This window comes from Geospiza fortis, unplaced genomic scaffold, assembly GCF_000277835.1.
Source record: "Geospiza fortis unplaced genomic scaffold, GeoFor_1.0 scaffold171, whole genome shotgun sequence".
Taxonomy (NCBI): Eukaryota; Metazoa; Chordata; class Aves; order Passeriformes; family Thraupidae; genus Geospiza; species Geospiza fortis.
In genome coordinates, this window is record NW_005054313.1 from 2,318,676 (window position 1) to 2,343,398 (window position 24,723).

Consider the following 24,723-nt stretch of genomic DNA (forward strand, 5'->3'; position numbering starts at 1 on the left):
GCCCTTGAGTCACAACAGCCCCACACAGCTTTACAGGCTGGGCCACAGAGGCTGGGCAGTGCCTGCAGAAAAGGAACCGGGTGCTGGTGAGCAGCTGAAGGGGAGGCAGCGTGTGCCAGGAGTGCCGATGGCACCGGGCTGTGGCAGGAGCGGGGTGCCCAGCAGGGCCGGGACACTGCCCATCCCCTGCACTCAGCGCTGCTGAGGCCACAGCTCGAGTGCTCTGGGCTTCTCAGTGCAGGATGGTCACTTCGGTGCTGGAGCGTGTCCAGAGAAGGTAAAAAGGTCGGTCAGAGCTGGGGAAGGGTCTGGAGCACAAGTGGGATAAGGGGTGGCTGACAGAGCCGGGGATGTTCAGCTGGAGAAAAGGAGGCCCCTTCACCCTCTGCAGGAGATCACGGCCAGGTGGGGCTCAGCCTCTTCTCCCACACAACCAGTGACAGGACCAGAGGACACAGTCTCCAGCTGCTCCAGAAGAGCTTTAGGTGGGACATTAGAAAGAATGTTTTCACAGAAAGGCTGTTTGGGCATTGGAATGGGCTGCCCATGTCCCTTGGGGTGTTAAGGGAGAGGCTGGACGTGGCACTCAGTGCCACTGTCTGGTTGTCATGGTGGTGTTTGGTCACAGGTTGGACTTGATAATCTCAGAGGCCTTTTCCAACCTCATTGATAACATGAGCAGCACCCCAGGCCACTGGGGAGTAGGACCCAAGTATGAGCATGCTCTCAGTAAAAGTGAAGTAGTGTATTTACATTTAAATCACGTAAGGGTAAAAGAAGGTCTTAAATGGACTAAAATAGAACCGAATGGAGACAGTCTTTAAAAGCCACCCAGACTAAATCAGAATCAGGCTTTTCCAGAAACCAGAGCCGGCTCCCATTGAAGGACTGAACCAAAGAACCTTTGGAAGAGTTCTGGCAACCTTGTCAGAAACCTGTGCAAGCACTGCAGCCCTTGAAAGGGATTTAATCTATCTGCCCTTCTGCCATCACATCCAGTAGCACTCACCACTTTTCTTTAAGTTCCATGATCCCATAGAGAGACAAGCAGTTCATCATTGTCCTGTAGCCTCTTTGGCTACAGAGTCTGGCACAAGAGGGTACAGTAGGCAATTTTTTAGGGAAAATTACTATCACAGGTCTATAAGCAATGTTATCAATGCCATAGGTGAAAAAAAGCACACAAATCAAGTCTACCAAAATAATAAGGCACTTGGACCTTTCAAAATTCAGATATAAATTTACAGGTTGGAGTCACAACTGTTAATATTTTCAATTTCTTCTCTGTCTACTTTTTAAAAACAATTCGCAAAAATAATCACCCTAGGATTCAAAAATTCACTTCATACTAAAAAAAATTAAAAATCTAACAACTACATACAAGAACATTCATCATAAGATCACAGAGGTGTGCTCAGGGTTTATGGAAGTATAGAGCAAACCCAGAGTGCACCATGACCCACAAGTTTCATATCAAGGTCTGCAGAGCAGGCCCCCTCGATGTGTTTCTGTGTGGGAAGTCTGTCTGTCTGTTCATCAGCCACTTTTTTTGTCATCTGTAGACAGAGGTGTGAGGCAGGCACTGAGTAAAGCTCCTCATGTTCTTTTTGGCCAAGCCTGTGGTGAATTTTGCCCCATAAATTTGTTTCTTAAGTCCTAGATTAATGAAGAGTTGGAACACAATGTTTTCATGATGAGATAACAAACCTGGCTCAGGCTCAAGTACAAAGATGGTGAGATAACACAGTGAGACAGTACAAAATTAGCTTCAACTCAACCAAAAATTCTCAATCCAAAAACTGAGTTCAATAATATGAATAATTGAATTAAGTATGCATAAAGCTTGTGGTTTAAAATAAACCTTACTGAAGTTTTTACAGTCAATAAAAGCTTAAGCCATTATTGGTTTAGGCAGCACATTGTGTTTGCTTCAGTGTACAGTTTCTGTTTTCAGGGGAAGGCTGCTTGGTCACTTGGCAGTGTTACCTGGACACTGGAATGCATACAGAGCTTAGTAGGGACTTCAAAGCAACTATAAATATCTAATGTTTTGTAGACATTATCATTTAGCTATCTGCAGGAAATTTTATGGAGGTATAATCACTGTTTAATTCTAAATAATAAAATAGAAGGAAACAATCTCCCCTATCAACAGAATTTAAAAAATACTGAAAAAACTTACAGAGGAGCAAAGCCAATAAGACAGAACTTCATTCTGCTTTCTCAAATTCAGGATGTTAAATCTGGCTTCCAAAGAAGAATAAAACCTGTGTTAGATGAACTTTCTGCACTCAAAAATAGTATTAGTCTACTAGAAGAGATAATCACAGCCTACAAAAGCATAAAAGTTGTTATGAGACACAAAAATAAACTACTGCTTTATCTCCTTCTAGGTCTGTCAGCCTTCCCCCATTTCTTGCCCCTTTGTTATCATTATCATAAAAATCTATATTCCTGAATAAATGTAAGTTAAAAGGAAAGATTTCTCTAAAATATGGGTTACTTAAGCCTTCATACTGACCACATATAAATACAAACCCAGTAAAAACTACCAGATTTCCTGTCAAGAACAGGAAAGTAGATGACTCAAAAACAATGTCCATCCATCATTTCTGTCTTCCAGACCATAGTGTGTGCACTGGCAAAATTAAAAAGAAATTAAAAATAAAAGCTTTTAGCTGTGTTTGTGGAGGGGCAGTAAGTTTTCTATTATGACAAATATTACGTTTTTCTCATTATTAGTCTAGTTCTCTGGGAGGAAAATGTTTTGTGGTGGAATTTCAAGGGTCTTGCTAGCATTGTATAAAAAAAAGCATGTATGCCAGGTCTTAAATAAGTTAAAATCATCAGCATTCTATTAAAATAACCAGAACAAGAGCATTTGGCACAAGAGAGCTTATGTACTGTCACTTTTATTTAGCTGAGATTCTGTTCAAACCTTATGCAAGACACAAGATAATCTCCCACAAGGAAGGGAAAGAATAATAATCCATCAAAGCATTGCCAGTCAGGCATGGGAAAAGAGATATTCTCACCAAATCAATTTAAATTGTCAGTAACTCTGGGGTGGAAATTAAGATAAATACAAGGAAGAAATTAAAAATAAACAATGTCCCAAGGAGTGCAGGCCAAGCTCTAAGCAACATATTTCATGTATCAGAGCTGTAATCTGTATTCTCTGATGATTCCTAGCATTGTGATGCCTTATATAATTAGTTTTATAAAATTATTATCTAAATGAAAAATTTTGGTTTAGCAATTAGACAGCATTCTAAATCTGACAACATCCTAAAGCAGATTTATCAGTTAAGCAAAAAAACCCCAATCTCTTCTCCAAGTCAAATTCACAAGGTAATTTTACATCTTCAGGCTGACTGAAAGCACTTTCACAACACAGAGTAGGATGTGGGAACTTCCTCAACAATATAATCTGATTCCAAGTAATTCAGTGCAGTTAGAGTGTGGTTCAGAATTATTTTATACACTAGAAATGAGTGGTTTAAAGGACATTTTTGGATCAAAAATGAATTCTAATAAAATTCCAACTATCTCTTTCCTTGAGAAGATAAGAGTAGGTTGCGTTCACCTCTGTTTTGCATTTACCAAGAACTACAGGCTCATTCTACAGTAATTATTTTTCTAATGTATATTTCAATTTGTAGCATGTCCATTCAGCAATACGTGGGGTATACTCACAACATTGCTTAAAAATATTCAGAATTAAGTCCTTAAAGAATGGTGACCTCAGACCACAGCAGGTGATTTGTTTGGTGCTTGGTCTTCCAGACCAGCTTATGGCAAACTGAAGATTGTCTCTGTGAAGCGTTTGCAGATGAATAATGTTTGTTTCCAACTCCTTTGAATTGTATGTCAAAAATCCATGAAGAACATTATAATTGATAACCTGTATTTCAACCAGCTTTCAAACCATCCATTCAATGTCTTTTGCTTCTGCTTAGCTGTTACTTTTAGATGCTACGTGACACAGTATGTGCTGTTTGTACTTGCTGAAAAAAACATTTCTGAGGTGAAAGTGAATTTCATGACAAATGTAATGACAGGCAAACACTGTAGTGAGAAATAGCACACACTTACCTCCTTGTTTTCCTACCTTTCCTGTTCTTTCCCTCTTCTTCCTTTTTTCTTTCCTGCTGTGTTTTGAAAAGGTCTCTCAATTGTTAATTTACTTGATTGAAAAGGAGTAAACACCTGAGGCTTTGAAAGGATCTGAGTTCTTAGACAGGGCTACTTTATTTCTCATTTTTTTAACTACTGAGCTGGCAAAATCAGGCAGCATAAACTAATACCAGCTTTAGGATCTCCAAGAACTTCTTTCAGTGGTTTTTTTTAATTTTCATTTTTTCATTTTCCCAGCAGGAGTCCTTCATGTCTCTTTCTGTATTCTATTTTACCTTGCTTTAATTTATTATTTTCCTTTATGGTATTCAGTGCTAGCTAAAATTCTCTGCAGAACTTTGAAATGTTCTTTGGATATCTAGCTTCCCAAAATTTGAATTTATTTGTATTTATTAAGAGCTGTACAATTTCCCCCTTCTTGGGGTTTAGATAATTAGCTTTTCGTCACAGAATTTTACAATACTTGTTCATTTGAAAAAAAATTTATTGGTTTTCCCTTTGCGTTGCAAGTTGTCAGCCAGAAGTAGGAGAAAAACCCGTCATTATATCTTTCCTTGAGGTCAGCCAGAGATGTGCATTGTGCAAATTAGGGCTAATACAAGATTTTCAAAACAATAACATTTAAATTTTAATTTTATGGCTCATAATTGAAAACAACAAGGCATAAATAAGGAATTGTCATTATATACCTCCCATTATACCTCCCTTTTTGCACAATGGTGTCATTGATAGAAGCATCAAGGAGGAATTGAAATAAAACCTATTAAGAAAAAGAGATGTCATTACTTTCAAATAAACGTGTTTTGGATAGAGAATTTAGTCAGTCTATGGGGGAAAAAAAGAGTTGAAAATTCATAAATGGCCTGCAGAGCACTAGAAGGGCACATGAGATTTCACACCATAAAATTTTAATCAAAAAATGTTAATCAGTAGTGGTGAAAATAGGTGAGATGTACAGAAATAAAAAGACAAGCAATGAAGTAATAGCAGCAAAAAAGGGATGATATGAGACAGGAAATGAAGCTTGGTTAGTTACTTTCCCAAATAAAAGGAGGAATATCATTAAACATTACTGACAAGAGGAAAGTGCATCTTGGTGCTAGCACCATTTAGAGAATCGAGATCAACTCTGTCCATGCTTTGTGTTCTGCACCAAGGACTAAGTCCCAGCTGATAGTGCTTTTATTACTGTATTAGCATGATGTGCTCTGGGACCTGTGCCATCAGCACAATATTTTGTGGTTTTATCACTCAGAAAAGATTTTATACAAAAACTACTGACATTGCTCAATCTTCCCCATTTGTTATTCACTCCCAGTAGACAGAGTACGGGTTTTCCTCTTAAATGAAACGATTCAAAATTCTCTGCTCTGATGTGTTTGACCCAGACGCCACCGCTGCTGCCACAGACCCACAAAGATTTATGATGATGGAGCGAAGCCGAGCCACAAAACTGAGTATTTGGAGAACTACCCTGGCTATGGCAACATCTGCCCTCCTGAGAGCTGTAAGCCAAAACCAGAGCTCCAAGAGGATAAGGCGAGAATGGACGGCACCACAACGTTCAAGTAAATATTTTCAAACCATGTTTTATAATTAGTCTGTCAAGTTTTTCATTCTTTGTTTTTTAAGTATTGTATTGCAATCTTCTCAAAATGCAGTTATTGCATCCTTTGCACTTTCTGCATATTTAAAGTATAAATATTGAATGTAGAAATACAGTTACCACAAAAAGGTTGTAAAAAATAGCAAAGCATGCATCCAGCAAGATTTGTATTCTTTTCAGCAGCTTTTAACCTGTAAAGAGAATCAAAAATTTTTGTCTTGTTTTCAGCCTGTTAAAAAGTTTAGGTCTTATGGAAAACCTGGTGAACTGGGGAATTTTCTGTAATATATATGTAGAATCCAAGATAATGAAATCTTAAGAAAAAAGAAAAGGAATTATTTTACTATTTTTTAAATTCACATTATTCGTTTTAAGAAAATTATTAGCTTTAAGAAAGCAAACTGTAAAGGGGTTCAGTATATCTGTCCTATCTGTGCACAGACTCTGATTTTAAGCTTAAAGAATTAAAGAGCATCTTTCAAAGAATTAGAAAAAAATATCCCCCATTCATTGTTAGTGATGTGACAGTGGCATCAACGTTTACTTTTTCCGTTATTATTGTTTTTCTTTTAAGCTGTGAGGGTATCTGGTGAAATTTCTTTGTTTATCAAAAAAAAGAGACATAAATAGAAAGGCCAAATGCTATTCTGCAGACTGCTCATGTGCTTGTATGGTCTATTTAAACACCCACATATGTAATATACATCCTTTTAGTGTAATGTGCCAATACAAAAACAGTGAAATGCTGTTTCTGATTATATTCCATTCTCCTTATGCAATCAGTAAATGCTACCACTTGTAGTAATTTGAGCTTTGCTCTGCTTCTGCTTTCTGATCATTTCTTTGCAAAATTATAGCAACTTTGTAAGTCTCCTTTTAGACACTTTAAATAATATTGTTAAACCATGAATGGGACTCAGAGTGTTAAAAAACCATCTACCTTTGAGTAAAGACTCTATAATGCATCAGAGACCCTAGATTTATGTACTGTGGTTTTCTCGCCTTTGTGCTATCCCTCCAACATGTGGTGTCTGATAGATTTTTCAGAGTAAACATTTTGTTATTTTTCCAAACAGTGGAAAAAATACAGAAGTGGCTTCAGAAGGAAGAAAATATTTTTTGACCAGTGTTTTCTTTTCCCCAATTCAGGTCTGATTATTTACCATATGAAATTGTTACAAGACCTTTTCGGCAACAAGAAGAATATAGACCAAAGTCAGGGAAGATTGACCTGGGAACCATTTACCAGAGAGATTACAATCCTCACAAAGTAGGACCAGTGACATTAGCAAGGCCTCGAGAGAGGAAGCACACTTCAGATGCCAAAGTGGATACCGTCCCAACCTACCGAGGTAATAATTCTGCCCCCTACAGAAAGGGAAACAACCAAGATGAAGGTAGCATTTGGAATTCTAACCTATGTTAGAAACTGGATTTGTTGGTTTGAGACAGAGAGTAAAACATACTAGGAAGCAGGTGATGATGCCCTAAAACATTCAGCACTCCCGTTGTTGAGGGGAGACCTATTGCTTCTGAATTAAAAGCCCTCTCTGAGGTTTGGTCAGCTACAAGGAAATTCCAGCATGCACCTGGTTGGGCTATCCAGGCAAAACTGGATGGAAATGAAGGTGCAGTGTGTTTTTCAGATAGTTTTAGTTCATGTCACTTATTTTTCGACAGAGTAGGTCAAAAGTGGAGTTTAGGCTTCTGCTTGTGTAGAGTACAGCTTACATATACATCATCCTAGTAATGATCTGTCTTGACACAAATTATTCTATTACGATGGTCAGTGGAAGATACTGTATTAAAGCATGTATAAGGCTATTTTCTGTATAGTTTCTGTTGAGCGAAGAGTCAAAATAGCACATCAGGTACAATTTTGGGGCTCTGTTTTTATCACTATCAATCACACTATAATAGAAGACTTTCATCAGATCACAAACATGCAGATAGTTATCATTTTCACTTACATCCATTTTCTTTGTTTTGCAATATTTAATACCAGAAGACTTTTGTCTCATTTTAAAGGTCTGGTTTTAAGTAATAACACCTGTGTGGTGGGATTTTGGTTTTGCCTTACAGATCACTACAGGTTATGGAAAAGTCAAAGAACAGAATCCTGTAAGGTGGAGCATGACTACAAGCCACCTTCAGAGAGGTTTGGAAATCCTTCCACATTTCAAGATGACTACATGCCCAAGCAGCCCAATCCCCCCGCAAGCTGCAAACCTTGTGACAGCAAGCTGCCAGAGGGGCCATTTGATGGCAACACCATCCATCGCACGGCGTACGTCGTCCATGAGTTGGGGCCCTTGTTCGTCAGGCCAAGGGAAGAGTACAAGCCAAGCGACCAACCCTTTGAAGATCTCACAACCCACCAGAGAGATTTTAAAGGGATGCCTGGGGAACAAGCAAAAAGCTGCAAGCCTGAAGATCAAAAGCATGGATCTGATGATCCTTTTAAAGGAACCACTGAATTCCAGGATCGCTATCAGCCGTATTTGGTCACCGCGCCCGAGTTCCACAAACCAAGAGAGTACGTGCCACCCACAGACAAGATGGACCTCAAGTCCTCAAACCGTCTGGATTACATTAAACACAAGGTTGCTCCTAGAGCACCCATGAAACCATCTCCTGGAAGAAAAAACACTGGCCCTTTTCAAGGGAAGACTACTACAAAAGAAGACTATCAACCCTGGAGAGTTTGTCCACGAGGCCCTATTAAGAAAGAAGAGGAAATTCAAAAGCCCACAGGAAAATTTGCTAGTTTAACTACATTCAGGTCCCATTACATACCTCATCAGGCCAATCCACCTCAAAGTTTCAAACCTGTAGAGGTTGTACCTACTGGAGTTCCTTTTAAAGATGAAACTTTGTATCGCACTGAATATACGCCAAAGAAGCCAGAGGTCTGCCCAGGACTCAATCCAGATGCTATGGGTTATGTCTATGTCAACACAGATTCTGAGGGTCACAGATTCTACCGCCGGCTGTCCCCAGAACCATCCGGGTCAGACAGCAGTCCTGTTCCAGAGGAAGTACCTGCTGTGTCATAATACTTACATGCAGTATTGCAAGCACCTTAGTTAAATAATTGGAAAACAGCTTGTTCATTTTCTCTTTAACACTGAAAGCAAGTTAAATACTGCAAATTTTGCTTTATAGAAGTTTGAAGAAAACCAAAGCCAAACCAAAGTTCTCATTACGAGACTAATAAAGATTTGCCAAATGCTGAAGGAGCACTGCTCCCTATATGGCATCTGTGCTTTTTCTGATTGTGCATTCTAGCTTTCTTGACTCCCCAGATTTCATCACGCTCCATCTCAAGCATCTTTATAACATATCTAGTTATTTGATATTTTCTGCAATCAAATTATTGTATTTGTGAAATAACAAGTGCCTTTTGCTGATAAAATATTTTACACAGTAAGCAAATAATGCTATTTAAAATAATCAAACAAATCAGTCATAATCTCAGTAATCTGTAAGATTTTTTTTCTTTGTAATTTGCTGCTCAGATCACAAGATAGCATGCTATGACACCTAGGCATTTCTAAAAACCTGGTTTTAGCTGTAGTCATCACTACTTTAACTTCATTCAGATCTCAAGTGAGTATAAAGGTCCCACTGTAATTTCTAGGAGGTGTAACCTCACTCTTTTTCTGTTCATGTAGTTGAAACCACTCAACCACCAAAAGCATGTCATTAGACTCTGTTTCTTAATTTCCCTGATCATGCTCTTTCAGCCTTACTTCCAAAGGAAACAAAACTGATGCACCTTGGCCACTCTGACACACTTAGTGCATGTCTGAATCATCTTTAAACCCAGTGTGCAAATTCAGTCAAATCTCATGATGAGACTGCATAGATTTACAGAAAAGAGAGTAAACTCAGGTTAAAAAAAATATACCAGCTGAGATGCAGAAATGGCTGGCTTCAGTCTGTCTGCTTTTCAAAGAATTGCTTGTTCCAAATACACAGACACTATTTTTTAACAGAAATTTTATATGAAATTGCTTCTGTATGAAATATTTAGCATTTTCTCTATATATCTTTAGCTGATTTTGAAAAATCCAGATGAATCAATTTTAGTTTTATTACATTCATAATTTAAGCAAGTCCCAATTAATAGTTCTGTAAGTAACTGTATTGTCATGCTCTATCACACTACTCCAGGATGATTTTTTTTCTCAGTATTGCATATCTTGTGGTTTAGAGCAGTATTTGTGTTCTGCAGAATCATGTGGCTGTACTTCATAAACAAAGTCTCTTATTAAAGGGCTATGATCAATGGTGGGAACATTTTTAAAGCAGGAACTTGGTCATATGGAAGCAAGAAAGCTGAACTGAGCAAATCAGCTGTGCACCAAAGCATTGCATGAGATGCATCTGGACATTATTAGAGCATCAGTCACTTTTACAGAACTTTTGTCTTTGTACTGTGATTTTGTAGTATCACTCACTCTGTTAATGACATGGCAAATCAGTTTTACTTTTCTGTTTGAAAATTATTCACCTCCCTCAGATTGTGAATGAACAAGGATGATGTAAGATGTGAGATCCTAAAAGCAGGACAGGAAAAACTCCAATTGATTGTCATCTTTCTGTACCACAAAAGAAAAAATACACTCTATTGAGTCATTCTCTGTCATGCCATAACTGAGGAAACAAAGCCAAAACTTTTGAGGAAACAAAGCCAAAACTTTGCACAGTCACACCTACCCAGGTCCACATGCTTTGCACAGTCCTGGTATCTCTGGAGCCATTTACAGAAGCTCCCAATACCCTCCAGCTCTCCTCTCTAGGGAGGGAGAAATGCAGTCTGAATCCATGAAGTTACATGTGCCTGCATACTCGGCTCAAAATGGCTCTTCTGCTGGGCCTGTGAGGGAGCCCAGATGCTTTTCTAAATTTTCACAGCTGTTTTTTCAGTTCTGAAGTCACTTCCCTCCCTTCAGTTATGGAAAGTCATTTGCTGCCACCTACCAGCACGGTACAAACATTTTGAGAGGAAGGGAAGTGGAGGGCATATTCAGATACATTTAACAGTTCCTCTGCAGATGTGTTTGAAGGCTTTTTTAGGGTGGAGGGGCATATTTCCTTTCATTTTGTCCATAATATTTTCCCCTAAGTTTAATAGTGAAAGAGAGAAGCCTTTATTACTTTACAATTGAAAAAGCCCCAACACACTGATTGTGCTTCCAGGAAAAGCATCAAATGATATTATAAACCTTCAGACACTATTCAATACCTGACGTCAACCTTTTCATAAGCAACAAATTACTGAAATGCAGACCAAGTCAAGAGATGGCTGGAAAACTAATATTTTTTCCAAAATAACAGCTGTTAAAAATGCATTTTATGATGTCATGCTAAACCAAGATGTAAAAGCAGAAAAGCTATTCATGGATTCAGCTGCTATTCTGAGAGTGCTTTCTGTGCACTCTGCCATCCAGCAGCAGGCTCCACAGAGCCTTTGCTTTTTTTAAAGACTGCACAAATGGAATTCAAAAGGAAAATTAAGCCTTTGCCAATATTGTTACCTAGGATAACTTTGAAAGATCACCATTAAATTGTTATACATTTATTTTCTATTTAATAAAATTTTCTTAAAAGCTTTTATTGTTCATACTATTTCTTAGACTATTCTTTCTAAAGAGTATTTACACATATGGGGTATTCTGAAACAATCTCTTTTTCATGGAGGTATTCCCATCACTCACTAAATACAAAACATGGAGCTGTTCTGTTAGATCTAAATTAACTCTGCTTGATGAAGGCCCAGAAAAGAAATGCAAATTTACTCCACCTTTTAAAGAATCCTGATTCTAGATTTCAGTGAATCAGAGCTGATATGGGGATCTTGGCAAATTATCTTCCCACTTTTTCAGTCAGGTTACATCTATGTTGTCTCTTAAGAGCAGTGGAAAGCAGACTGCAGTGAAAATTGACAATATGTCTGATAGGCTGTTAAGAACTAATCCAAGGCTTTGAAAAAATATCAGAATTATGGACAAAGTAACTTGAAAAAATAACAAAGAACAAAAGCATGGTTACCATGCAAATCACGGTAATAAACAATCTCAGGGTAATCTCAGTAGTGAATAATCAAACTATACTTTATTTCAGAAAAATCAAAACTACGTTCAGGAAGCTAAAATCTTCAGGTACTGGAGAAGCAATAAAATAATCTACAGAGGAATGTCATGCCAATTGCAATCACAAACATTTACAGCACTGCTTTGGTATAGCATGCATACTTAACCAAAGTTAAAGCAACAAAAAAATGCTATGTGTTAACATTTGAAAACTTTAAATATAAAGGGAAAACATGAATAAGAAATTTTGGTAATAAGAAAAAATATATGTCCAAAAATCTTTATTAAACACTGTACAAAAAAAAAATATTGCACTTTTAAATCAGACAATAAATATCTACAAAAGTATCTTACAAATGTTTAATTTAAAAAACTGCTTAAACACTCAAGACCCATTGCTGATGAAAAAGGTAATGATCAGGAATATCCTCTCCTTGCAGTCAGCCTTGGACACAATAGTCCACCCTAAACATTTTCTATACAGTAGTGCTACCCTAATTCTCAGTGATGCAAACCCTCTGTGCAGGATGCTGTGTCTGAGCTGCCCCCACAGCACTCCCAGCCCTCTGCCCGTCACACAGGTCACAGGTGGAACACAAGAGCCAAGTCAAAGTGAGCATTCAGGCCTGCAGTATGAGCAGTAGTTTGGAAACTACAAAAGGAAAAAACATCTATTTTCTGCCTCCTGTGGGGTCCTCTCTGCTTAAAGCCCTAGTCAGACAATCTGCAATATGGAAGATAATTTACCCAGGAATATTATGGTAAGAATTTATCAACTTGCAAGTGACTCGAATGGTTAATGGTCATGATGGAAAAACCACCTTGATAGAAAAATGCTCAAAATAGATTTCTTGCACTTGTCTATCTTCACAATTAATAATTCTTCCTTGGACATTTTCCCCCATTAATGGAGAAAAATAGAATGATTATTCAAGACAAGGAATCTGCCAGCTATTTTGGCCAGTTACTGGCTCCTCATTTGACTTGATGTGCAAGAGAACAGTGCTCACAAGTGCTTGTTCACAGCTCTGACAAGGAAGATTCTGTCTCATTTAATGTCAGTACAAAAGTATAACCATACCAGAACTCTGATTGTACTTCAGAGACTGGAATTAGAATAGAAACAATAAAAAATGACACATTTATTCAAAAGAGATCTCTTGCTTCTTTGAAAATTGTATTAGGATCTATAGTTTCTTACTGATACACAGAAATACAAGCAGGAAAAATTCAATGTACTTCTGTGTATCCATCTGAGAGCAAGTATCCATAAAGCACATCCTGTGAGATCAACCCTTAAGCTCAAGCTGTTTATGAAAATGAAGCTGCTGCCAAAATTTTACAGCTGTAAACCACAGCTTCTGTAAATTTAAAAATGGTGTTAAATATGATGAAAAAAACCCCAAACCAAAATCCTGGGAATCAATAGTTGCTGCATTTCCAAAAGTTTTTGAAGTATTTTTGTGACTCTTCCTCATAAGTTAAGGACAGTAACCAGTATTTGTTGCTTTTAGGTAAAGTTTTTTTCACAGATAAAATTATAAATGATAGCCTGGAAAATTTTACAGATGATATGCCATAATTATCCTGCTAATCCATAAGAGTTTAAAACATTGCAAAGTTCCATTGCAAAGAATGAAAAATGAAAGCTCCCAGAAACAACACCTTATCCAGCACATCAATCCACAATATTGTGTTTTCACTAGGCCCACGTTGCCATTTAACTGTTACAACTAATGTCTCATTTACAAGAATATACTTCAGGCAGGTTAGTTTAATGAACATCTCTTCTCATCTCTTCACTGCAGCATCATGAACTTGCCATAGAGGACTTACATTTCTTGGCATGATTGACAACATCTTTGTTTGTAGGTGTCTATCAAGCATAACTTTAGTTGCTTTACAAATGTACAGTAGTGAGTTGTATCCTTGCATTCGCCTTCTGAAAAATATATTTAAACATTACAAGGCTTTATAACAAGCAAAAGAGAAATAGCAGAGCTTGCCATTGTAATTGTAAACAACTGATGGATTCCTGCTAGCTTTGTAATTATTTTAGTGTGCATTTCTGGCAGCAGTGGATTCAAAGCTAAACAAGATCACAAGTAAGAGGTGTGATCTCACTGCACTCATTTACTCATTGTCTGTTTCAGAACACAACCCCATCTTGGAGGCATTAACAGCTCGCTCAGAGACTTTTGAGTCACAACTGGCACAGTCATGTAGGGAAGTTTGCAAAAAACTTCCTAAATATCCTGTTTCTAAAAGTGCTTTTGAGGCTTTAATATCAAACTGGCCTACTTAGAGAAAAGAAACCCCAGGATTACGAAGTGCTCCTTGGAGAGGATAGTTTTACCTTTGATGTACAATCAAATGCTTGTAGAATCAATAGTGTACAACTGTGAGTCATTTTCTAATATAACTGCTACAAACTATTACTATGCTCATATTTAAATAAACATTTACATACTGCCACAGGATGTGACACTGCAGTGTTGCCAGGTCACTGGTCTCTTCCTCCCTCTGCAGAAGTGCTCAGCCACGGGTTTGCTGCTCTGCCTGTGCACGCAGGACACTGGTCTGAACTGGAACCCAGTCCCACAGCCCACACTGCAGGGCCTCCAGGGGCCTGGCCACCAGTACACATCACACCCCTCTGAAGAACAGTTCCTTCTGGCAGGAGGGCTGTGCAGGGAAATAAATGGCAGTGAAATGTTGGCTTTTGTGCTAAACCCTTATTCATACAACAGAACTGAGCAGCCCCCACACCCCTGCTCATAGCACAGCCAACTAGACCAGGATCTCAAGATCATCTCTGTGGTTTGAATATCCCCAAAGATGGAGACACCACAACTTTCTGGGTATCCTGTTCCATTTTTTCTTATATTTAAGTTTTATTCCCTTTATTTAATTTTGTGCTCACTCATCACACCTTCTCATGAGAAAACATGAGTTTCTTTAAACCAGTTTCTTAACTCTGGAATAGAAAAGGTATTTTATCTTTAAGGATTTTATCTTTACTGGATGCTGTGTGTTCTTCAGGCATAACCCCTCCTGGGTTCCTGAATTCATCCAGTATCCACAAAGGGATGACTGTCTCTGCCTCCTTTCCCTTGTTTGACACAGAAGAAATTGCCTACTTGTCCTGCAGTGACAATCCTGTACCTTCAATTTGCTCATCTAAAGAATCTAACTTGTAACTTCTCCCCACTGTTTACCTCTTTCTTTCATCACAAGAAGAGTTTGGCACTGAGGATCCATTCTGGAGCTGACACTTAAACCCACGGTGCTGTGAACCTGCAGGGCGGCCAGCACAGCGGCCAGAGCACTGGCAATGGAGAGAGAAGGGTGAGGGCAGAGAAAAAGAAACAGCCAAGTTAGTAAAAACAGAATTATTCTCCTGGAGTTACCCCGCTACACAGCCCAGCCATGAGTTTTTGCATCTTGCCTTCTTCAGCCCTGTCACACCTCAGTTTGGAAAAGGCCTGCATATTTTTGGTTCTCTGTGCAATTTTGTCAAGACACTGACTTTCCTGTTCCTAAAGCTAAATCCATTGTCTTCTCTCATCGTGCCACATCCCTACTGCTACAGAATTCTTTCTGTAGCTCTGCCCATTACAAACTTGCCTTGCTAAAACCTGAATTGCAACAGCAATTCTAGTTAATTACTTTGCACATTGAACAGTAAATACAAATCTTATCAAGATGAACACAAGTTTGCTGCATGAAGGAAGAAACAGAAAATGTAGGAAAACAGACTTCTGTGCATTCTTTGAATTGAACAACTTCTTCAATGTGCTGTTGAAGCACATTCATATGTCTTTTTGGGGGACTTCACAAGTACAAGCACATTAGTACACAAGCTAGGCAAATTGTGTACTAACATGACTGCAATAAAAGCAATAGGCTAGCTTGGAAAAAGGAATACATCTTAATGGCTTGGCTTATAAATACACTGCAGCTAATGCTCTGGTTTCACATCATGCCATCAACAAAAAAAAAGTTGCTCAGAGAGCATAAAATGAAAAAAACAAGATTTCTAATTGTCTGGTCTGAAAGGTAATTCCAGCCACAGAGCTCCTGCCTTGTGCAAGAGGACAGATGTTGAGGCACAAGAGGACAGCTGTTGAGGCTCAAGAGGACAGATGTTGAGGCAGAAGAGGACAGCTGTTGAGGCACAAGAGGACAGCAGTTGAGGCACACGAGGACAGCTGTTGAGGCAGAAGAGGACAGATGTTGGGGCACAGGAGGACAGCTGTTGGGGCACAGGAGGACAGATGTTTGCGCAGTTCATCAGACGATGGCACTGTCCCACTTCTATAAAACAAGGACAAATGCTGTTAGTTACCTGTGTGGTGGCCTGTGGTGGCCCCAGGGGACAGGGGTGCCCCAGGCAGGGTGTCCTTGCTGCAGGCTGGTCCCTGGCTGTGCAGGCCCCTGGCAGCAGGGCCAGGACGCTGCCATTGGCCATGGCCTGGTGACAGGAGAGCTGTCGGTGGCGAAATCCGCTGCCACAGGATGCAGAGCACTCGGACCAGGGCCCAGCTACCCACCTACAGGATGCAGGGAATACACATTTACAGCAATTATTGCAGTCTTGCTGGTAGCTGGCAGCAGCTGCTTGCAAAAAAATGCAAAAGTGCCTGTCCTTGCAAGTTTTAGATGTGAGAATGGTTAGAATTAGCTTTGCTTGAGCAAGGTCTTATAAGGTGTTTAACTGATGACAGCGTATTTGTTAATAGAGGTTACAATGTTTGTTACCAGAATCTGTTACCAGGTGAGCCCTACAGACCCTGCTGGATGTGACATTCCAGGAGGAAGGAGAGTGTACTTTTCCATTACTTATAAAATGGATGGTAACAATTTAGTTGGTACTAAAGTGACGGCTGCCACAACTCATCCAAATTTGAGATCTCACCAATGACTCAAGCAGAACATTTTATTTATTGATTAGAAGTTGCAAATATTTAGTCAGTCTTGGCAGCTAGAACCAATACTGGGGAGGTAGCAGGTGGTAATACAATCAAATTGACTTGCTTTTTGCCTAAATCTAGAAATATAAAATGGACTTTATGTGTACCACAGCAGTGATAATGGGAAAAAAATTCCATTTTCTTCAGCAATTATTTCATTCTCCTACATTCAAACAGCTTATATCCATTCAAGGAAGACTAATCTTTTACAGTCTGCACCCTTGTCTTTTTCTCCCTTTTAAAGCTCAAGTACTTTTGCAAACATTTGGTGCAGTTCATGCACAGCAAAGCACAAGTTAAGTAGATACCCAAGGCCTTATATTTGCTTAACTCTAGCTCTCCACTGTGACAGAGAGAAGTGACTAAACACGTGCAAAACCCTTTGAATAATTAAGGTCCTACATCTAAAGCCTTTATAATTCTGTAGATGCTTTCTAAACAGCTGCCTTGAGATGAGAAGATTGTGCAGAAATCAGTAAGTGGGAAAAGGGAAAGAACATTTTGCACTTCCCTCCCAGGTCAGCAATCACAGGGAAGGAAAGAGGCTAAAGGCACCAAGAAACATACACAGAGCTATTTCCCAGGCATCTGGAGTGCTCTTCATGTATATAAAGCATGGAATATTCCATAAAAGAAAACCAATTAATATTTTAGCATACAAGTATGGCTGGAGGCAGAGTTACTTATGCTAGTATACACACAATTGCGTATACACACAATTGCCTTCCATTGGCGATTACATAAAGGCAAATTAGAAGCAGAACAAATCTAAGCAGATAAAAAGACAATTCAGTTCCCATTCTCTGTAGCTATATGAAAGAACCAGTTTGTTTATATTGTGAATACTCCAAGGCCAGTGATAATCAGATTATTTAGTCATGCTCTGCAATCCACTGCAAGGCATGACCTTGCTCAGAGGAGCCCCAGGACCTCTTGCACCCTCCTGTCATCTGCTCCAAATGCTGGAGCTTCAGAGAGAAATCTGCACCTGAAGCTGTGCTTCAAACTATTCGTTTGATTTCAGTATTTTTCTACTGGCAAAATGCTAGCTTTCTCTGGGCTGGCTGGAGTCCAGTATCACAATTTAAGATAATCTGTTTTTTTGGCTGCTAATAATGAAATATAAACAACTTCTCCTGATACATATCTGTGGTGAGGTTTTCTGCATTTAGAACAGAATTTAGAACATACTGGCAAGATGCACTCTCACAATGTCAGCTAAGGTCTTAACATTTCCCTGCCAACATTTTCCAGTGAGGGACAACTCTAAAGTGTGTGTATTCTCCACAGAGTTTTGCTGATAGTGATGGCCAATTCTTTAAAGCAACAAAAAACACTTATTTTAAAGATCCTGTGGGGTTTCCTGTTGAAAACCTGGAGAAACACCCTGTTGAGCTGGAATGCTCAGTGTAACTCAACTAGTCTAGAGGTATGGTTTTGGCCTTTGGAATCAGATGTTGTGATTCACTTGTCTGTGATATAAATATTTTCAGCCCCATGATCCCCAGCTCATCCAGGGAGAAAACTGACAGGGAAGGACAGTCAGGGAGCACTGTAGTGAGGGGCATTAGAGAGAAATGAGGCATTCCTCAGAAAACATCTTACTGAGAGCCCTGCTGGCACAAAGGAGAGCCGGTGAGCACAGAGTTACCCTGGCCACTCTAAACAGAACAAGTTTTCCCTCTGGGGGGGGCACAGATTCCACATCCCAGAGTCTCAGGGAGATCTCCAGCTTAGATTTTGAGGTGTGATGTGGTAGCAGCAAGACTTGCTGCAGCAGCATGGAGACACACTCAGCTCTTATTCAGCTGAATCAAGCACTTCCCTACTTGCTTGTGATCCATTTCCACATCTCTCATGCTTTAAGGTTCATGGTGAGGTAAACCCCACCTTCCACACTCAGAGCATAAACACGGAAACAATTTCAGGAGGTGGTGAGTGCATTGTCATACACAAAGAGCTGATGGAAACAGAGCAGAAGGGAGTTTACCTGGGAGGGCAGTCCTCTCTGTTGCAGGGCTGGTAAACAATCCCTGGCTTTTGCAGCTCTCTGCATTGGGACTCATTTACTTTCTGTTTCTCTGTGTTCATGCACTGCAGGCTCCTGGAGCGGGTTCCTGAATGCCCACAGGTGGCAGAGCAGGGACGCCACTCAGCATATTCCCAGGTGAAACCTAAGAAATACAATTGGAAGCAGTGTGAGAGAGGCACTGTACATTGGAACTGTGTCACACTTTGACTGATTTGGCAGCACACTCTGTAGGCTGGATAGACACCACATCCTCTGTAGAAAAGCAAATATTTCAGCATTGTGAAAAGGGACCATGGGCCAAAGTAGACTTTAGTTCTGCTCAGCTTCCCCTCCAGTTCAGCCCTTACCTACGAGCATGAAGCCCTCTAGAAGGCAAATGAGATCAGCACATGAAGGGCAGAACCTGGCTCACAGTAGGAACTGATGAGCTTCCTTTAAAACTTTCATAACATTTTTATACAATGAGCATTAAAAAGAGGAAATTGTAAATCAGGCTCTCTAGGTTTCCTGCTGTTCCACAGCAAGTTTGTCCTGAACAAAACTCATCTTACTCCAGACACCTCACATAATTTTAGGATTTAAGAAAATCCTGTACTAAACTACAGAGAAGTATTTAATGTAAAAATAATTTGCCACTGAGGCATCTGGCAAGATGAAAAAAGAATTTGTTCTAAAGAGCGTTTTATATTAAAAACCGATCACCTCTAACAATTACTACCTTTATATTTAGTCAAAATTCCACACTTACCCCTTCCTCCACAATTTTTTTTGACACTTGGTAAAAGATGAAGTACTATGCAATGTTGACAGATTTTTATGTGATCACAGAAGGAGTCAGGTTTTTCTATAATAACCAAGAATAATTGATAGCTACCAGCTGTGTCCACAGACTCACTCTTGCAGCACATAATGAATTCTTTAACTTATTGTTTTTCAATGTTTCCTTATTACTTCTGGATTTCTTAAAATAATACAAAAGAGCCTTTTTCAAAGTAGAAATAGTTAAATTTACTGACTGCAGCTATGATGGAGAGACTGTATTGTTTGTTTAAGTAGGATGACACTGCTCAGAAGTGCCCTCAAAATGCCTACTGTGCAAAAACCACCAAGGGGGTTTTACAGCCTCACAAATGCATGGGTATGGCAGTGATGAAACATTTACTCAAGTGTCAATCACAGTTAAAGCTCAGAACTGGAAAATGGTATCATCCCAAAATACTGCCCAGCCTGACTGGAAAGGGGAATTGGGAAGCCACAAGGCATTCCAGCTGAAGACTGCAGGTGGACAGTTCAATAACTGGCAGAAACTCTAACTGTAATGAGATCTAGATTAGGATCTAGGGCTGGACCTGATTTTTGAAAAGTTCTATTAGGGTATTTTCTGATTTACATTGGATTTTTAAAAGTAAATGTTTTGATTGTAGATATATCTCAGTAAGATTCCTTTGCAAATGTAACTTCCTTCATAACCTCAGGCACTCCAGAGCCCTCCTCACCCATGAACAGTCACCAAGAACATCCTCATACAGAGCCTAGGGGATATGAACCTCCTGCTTGAGTCCCTTGCAAATCAAAGCCAAATCAAACTGATATGTGAAGAGATAAAACATATAGAAAAGCTTACAATAGATTATGCTGGGGAACCTTACAAGACATTCTTGAGAATTTCACATGGAAATCTATGAGTGGACAGTGTGCTCTAGTATACTGATGTGATTAAGGGTGTCTGTTCTAAGATCACTACCACATTAATTGTGATGGTCCTGGAATATAACAATTACATTAAAATTATTTTTATTATAAGGAAGGTATTTCCAAAGATGACCTCAAAGTGAGTTTTGTTTCAGTTTGGTGGGCTACCATGGAGAAGTTTGTTGAAGGGGAAGTTGATAAAACCTGTCTGATTTAAAACTGTTTGAGCAAAGAGACATTCTCTCAGCTTCTCAGATACACAGGCAAGCAGAAAGAACCCCCCAGGATATTTGGATACACATTAATTACCATATCCAACTCTGAGTATGGCTTTTGCTACTGACTTAAATAAGACCATAGGTGAAGCAATGTATTGCTGAATTACTTTCAACTGAGAAAAGAAGGTTAGTTATCAGGAAAGTCTTTACAGAGCAAAAGAAGATATTTTAAAATTCAAGAATTTGTCATATAATTGTCAACAAACCTTCCTTCTTGACATTTACCCAAACTGACATTAGTTTTGCACTAGCTGAAGTCCGACATTGGAATTGTCCAGCAAATTGACCAGAGTTGGTGTTCACCTCTAGGATACGACCCCCAACCAGGGTTCTGTATTCCAAGGTCTGAACTTCTTCAACTGGAGTGTCTCCAAAAAGCCACTGGACTGTATTCCTGTGACTGGGCAGCACTGGGCAACCTAAAAATCAACAGCATTTCAGCAGGTTTTTCTCAGCACATTGAAATGTTTGTGAACAAGTATGTACAAGTGTGTGATTCTGCATAAAGGACATTACCATCCTAAATAAAAACAAGAATATGCATAAATGCACTAAAGTCCAAGCTATGGCCCAAAATCCTGACTGGCCCTTGAAGAGTATGAGCTCTGTAAGCTGATGTGTGCTTACCACACTTCTCCATCATTTCCCTTTCAATAAGTTCTTATAAACTTATCTTCTATAGGAACAAAGTGGAAGGGGGGAGCAATGATTTAAATGGAACCAAGATTTCATCCCAGACACTACAGTATGCAAATAGGTCTGCAATTAAAAACCTTTGATCTGTTTGGGAAAGGAGTCATAAATTCATTAAATGAAATTGCTGCATTTTCACTCCACAGGGCACAGGCAGGGATGGAAACAAAGACATTCATTTAGACAGGAAAAAAACACAGAGCCCAGTTGAATCCCTTCCATTTTTTCAAGTGAAGCTCAAAGAGCAATTGCATGGCTTTAGTGTCAGGGTGATTCACCTCACAGCTGCACTCACTTTTTTCCATGGGGCCCCCTCTATTTTAATAAAATAAATAATATTAATGAAAAAGCAGAAAAGACAACACACCTATCCTTAGTGGATCACCAGGTGCCACACTGACATTTGTACCAATCCCAGATGCCATCAGGACACGCTTCCTTCTGCTTCCCTTCAATAACTGAGTGTTATTCTCTGCAAGTCTTTGTTCTGTAACACAGTGCATAAGATGTCTTCTAAGCAAGAATTAAATCATGATGCCAAAAAACATTTCATATCCAAATATCCAACATGCTAGTTATGAAGCAGAAAGATAATAGCAGTTTGGAATTCTTTAGGATCAACTTCATTTATGCAGTTGAATTATCAGTCTAATAAACAACATACGGGGAAACAGAAATTATTTATGTTTCTGAATAATTCAATAAATCAGTACATTTATTGAATTTGTTAGAAAAACAAGCCTGTAACAGTATAAAAACAAGACTTACAGGATGTATTTCCTGTTGATCACGACAACATTATTTATGATTTCATTGCATGCAAAAATTGTAAGAAAAATAATTCTCTCACTGGAATCTGGCCAATTCCTCTGTTCCATTAGGTAGAATTATAACAAAATGTTATCATAGAAAAAAGAACATCTTTTAAAATCTCATTATGCATAGACATAGCAAGATGAATGCAGAGTCAAATGCCCATCACTACAGCAACTCCTCCTTTTTCTCGTATGCTGGAAGAGTAACTGCCAAAAATGTGGGCAATCTGTCAGTAACACACAGTTCTTACCACTTAGTCAACATTTCTGTTTTAATGAATGTACATAACATCTATGTCTCTCCTTCCAGAAGGGTTTAAATCTTTTGCTTTATTCTAAATTCCCTGGGTCATGTTACATTGGCTCAACATTTTTCCTCAGTGTGTGATTTCTGTACAAAGCCTCTTGCCTGTCTGTAAACATCAGGACAAAAAAAGTCTCCACAAAACCACACTGAGGCCAGTTCCACAGGCAAAGGACTGGCTGCCTTGTCAGCCCTTAGGGAGTTTTATTGGAAAGGCTGCACAGACTTTGTGCTACTGCTGGACTGGCCCTGATCAGGCAAGCAAGTCCTGTAGCCAAGCCAAAAATCTGATGGCATGTTTCACACAACACTGAGCCACTGCAATCTCTAAGTCCTGACAGCAGAAATCCTCCCATTTCACTGCAGTCTTGCGCAGCCAAAAACTTGAATTGGCCCTCTCCTATCCACCCCAGATTTATTTAAACTAATGTCACATGACCAGGAATTGAAACAAAATTTAGACTCTTGTGAGCAATACTCCAGCCACATCATTATATTAATATTGCTCTCTGGAACATCCGAAGTTTTGATGTACCCCAGGAAAACTGAAAGCAGGAAGGCAGCTTCAGTCTGCACTCATCCTCACACAGAGGCTCCTATTCTGTCTCTAGGACATCCTCTTCAGCCAACAGCCCCAAGCATCCACAACCTGCCCTAGGTGTGTGCCCAAGAAAGGATCTTTGTAGCAGGACTGGTCACAGGGAGCTGAGCTGCACTTTGCACAGCAAAGGGGTGGGACAGCTCATCTCTAGAGCCAAAGGATCCAATGACTGCAGTGATTTGCAAGGCATGATTGTATTATACAGAATTGCATTATTAACCTACTTACAACAGAGGTATCTACATGGAGCTTTTTCTTTACATTTTCTATTCTGGGAGTTCAGGACTCATAATCAGATATTTTTCTTTTCCACTCCCCTACATTTTATTAGCCTCTATAATTAAAAAAAAATGAACACCAAACCCCAAAACCAATCTTTGCTTTCATTTTCCTGTGTTTCCCTGAAGATTTTCTGAATACTCGAGCCTGCCCTGTGTCTCTAGTTAGAAGCACTGGGCTCACTGTAATGTGGCAGTGGATTTAGTTCCTAATGTGTCAGGTGTGATTATTTGTCACCTGGAAGCAAGAAGATGGAACAACCTTGAAGTCACAAGTCAAACCATCTGTACCTAGATCCACATTACAGGGAACACAAAATAGAGAACACATCCAAGGGAATCAGATGCAATCAAAAAGTTCAAATTTCCAATAAAGTGTTAAATATGCCCCCAACTATTTTATGGTTGAACTTTGATTATAAATTGGCTGACTTCTGTTATCAGTAAGGAATTCTCATTTAGCACTTACCAGTTATGTGGAGAACAGATGCAGCCTCAGCTTTTCCAAGAGCATTGGTTGCTCTGCAGGTGTATGTTCCTGCATCTCGGTAGGAAACATTGCTCAGAAATAAAGAGCCATTCAAAACCAAGGAAGAATTGATTTGTAAAACATCCTTCTTCTTCAGCCATGTTACATTTGGTTTGGGAACACCTTTAAAATGAAAATAATTAAGACATTTATTGTGAGAGATAAGCCATAAAGTCTGTGTTGCTAACTGCTACCGCAGCATTCAAGAATCCTGAGCTCCTTTGTCATTTCACAGAGTGTGAAACCCTAAATAACAACATTGCAGTAAAACAAGCAGTTTTCACACTCACAAGAAAACATCTCAATTGTGATCCCTATTCATAATTCAGCATCCCACTACAAATAAAGCTCAAAGGTTAAATTCTGCAAGCCCAGTTCAAAGACAGCTTTACAGACTGCTACCAGTGCTACAAAAGCAATGTGCTCACATATCTCACTCAAAGATGTGACACCACTAAACCCAGCCAGGACCAGCTGATGGAAAGATCTGCACAGAAAGATCTTCTCATTCAGCCTACCTCCCACAAGGAAGGAAGGACAGAAGGGAGGAAGGAAGATTAAAATTTTTATCAAAAATTAGGAAAAAAAATTGGGGTAACAATATTTGTCTTGAAGAAAAAAATAGATTAGAAAATACATGTGGCCAATTTATGCCAAAATAGTTGTGACAAGTTCTCCAAATTGCAG

At 39.2% G+C, this 24,723-nt stretch overlaps 2 protein-coding genes across 4 annotated transcripts in view; one reads left to right on the forward strand and one right to left on the reverse strand.

Moving 5' to 3' along the window:
* The first annotated feature begins 242 nt into the window (after window positions 1-242).
* On the forward strand, window positions 243-11,341 carry SAXO2 (stabilizer of axonemal microtubules 2). The gene is made up of 4 exons (XM_005419611.3): window positions 243-277; window positions 5,526-5,705; window positions 6,893-7,095; window positions 7,826-11,341. Exons 1-4 carry the CDS (start codon window positions 243-245, stop codon window positions 8,797-8,799), a joined length of 1,392 nt encoding a protein of 463 aa, XP_005419668.2. The 3' UTR covers window positions 8,800-11,341.
* A 494-nt stretch (window positions 11,342-11,835) lies between these two features.
* The window catches only part of ADAMTSL3 (ADAMTS like 3), a 168,953-nt gene continuing 156,065 nt past the window's right edge, over window positions 11,836-24,723 (reverse strand). Inside the window, exons 23-30 of one of the 3 annotated variants that reach the window (XM_031055984.1) lie at window positions 23,977-24,159; window positions 21,877-21,996; window positions 21,023-21,235; window positions 18,805-18,988; window positions 16,190-16,394; window positions 15,060-15,169; window positions 14,312-14,526; window positions 11,836-13,783 (exon numbers count right to left, since the gene is read on the reverse strand). In XM_031055984.1, the coding sequence (XP_030911844.1) occupies window positions 13,674-13,783; window positions 14,312-14,526; window positions 15,060-15,169; window positions 16,190-16,394; window positions 18,805-18,988; window positions 21,023-21,235; window positions 21,877-21,996; window positions 23,977-24,159 (1,340 nt within the window). In that variant the 3' untranslated portion in view covers window positions 11,836-13,673. Of the gene's footprint in view, window positions 14,527-15,059; window positions 15,170-16,189; window positions 16,395-18,804; window positions 18,989-21,022; window positions 21,236-21,876; window positions 21,997-23,976; window positions 24,160-24,723 lie in introns of those variants that run through there. The other 2 variants (XM_031055983.1, XR_004081612.1) reach the window with 2 other exon arrangements.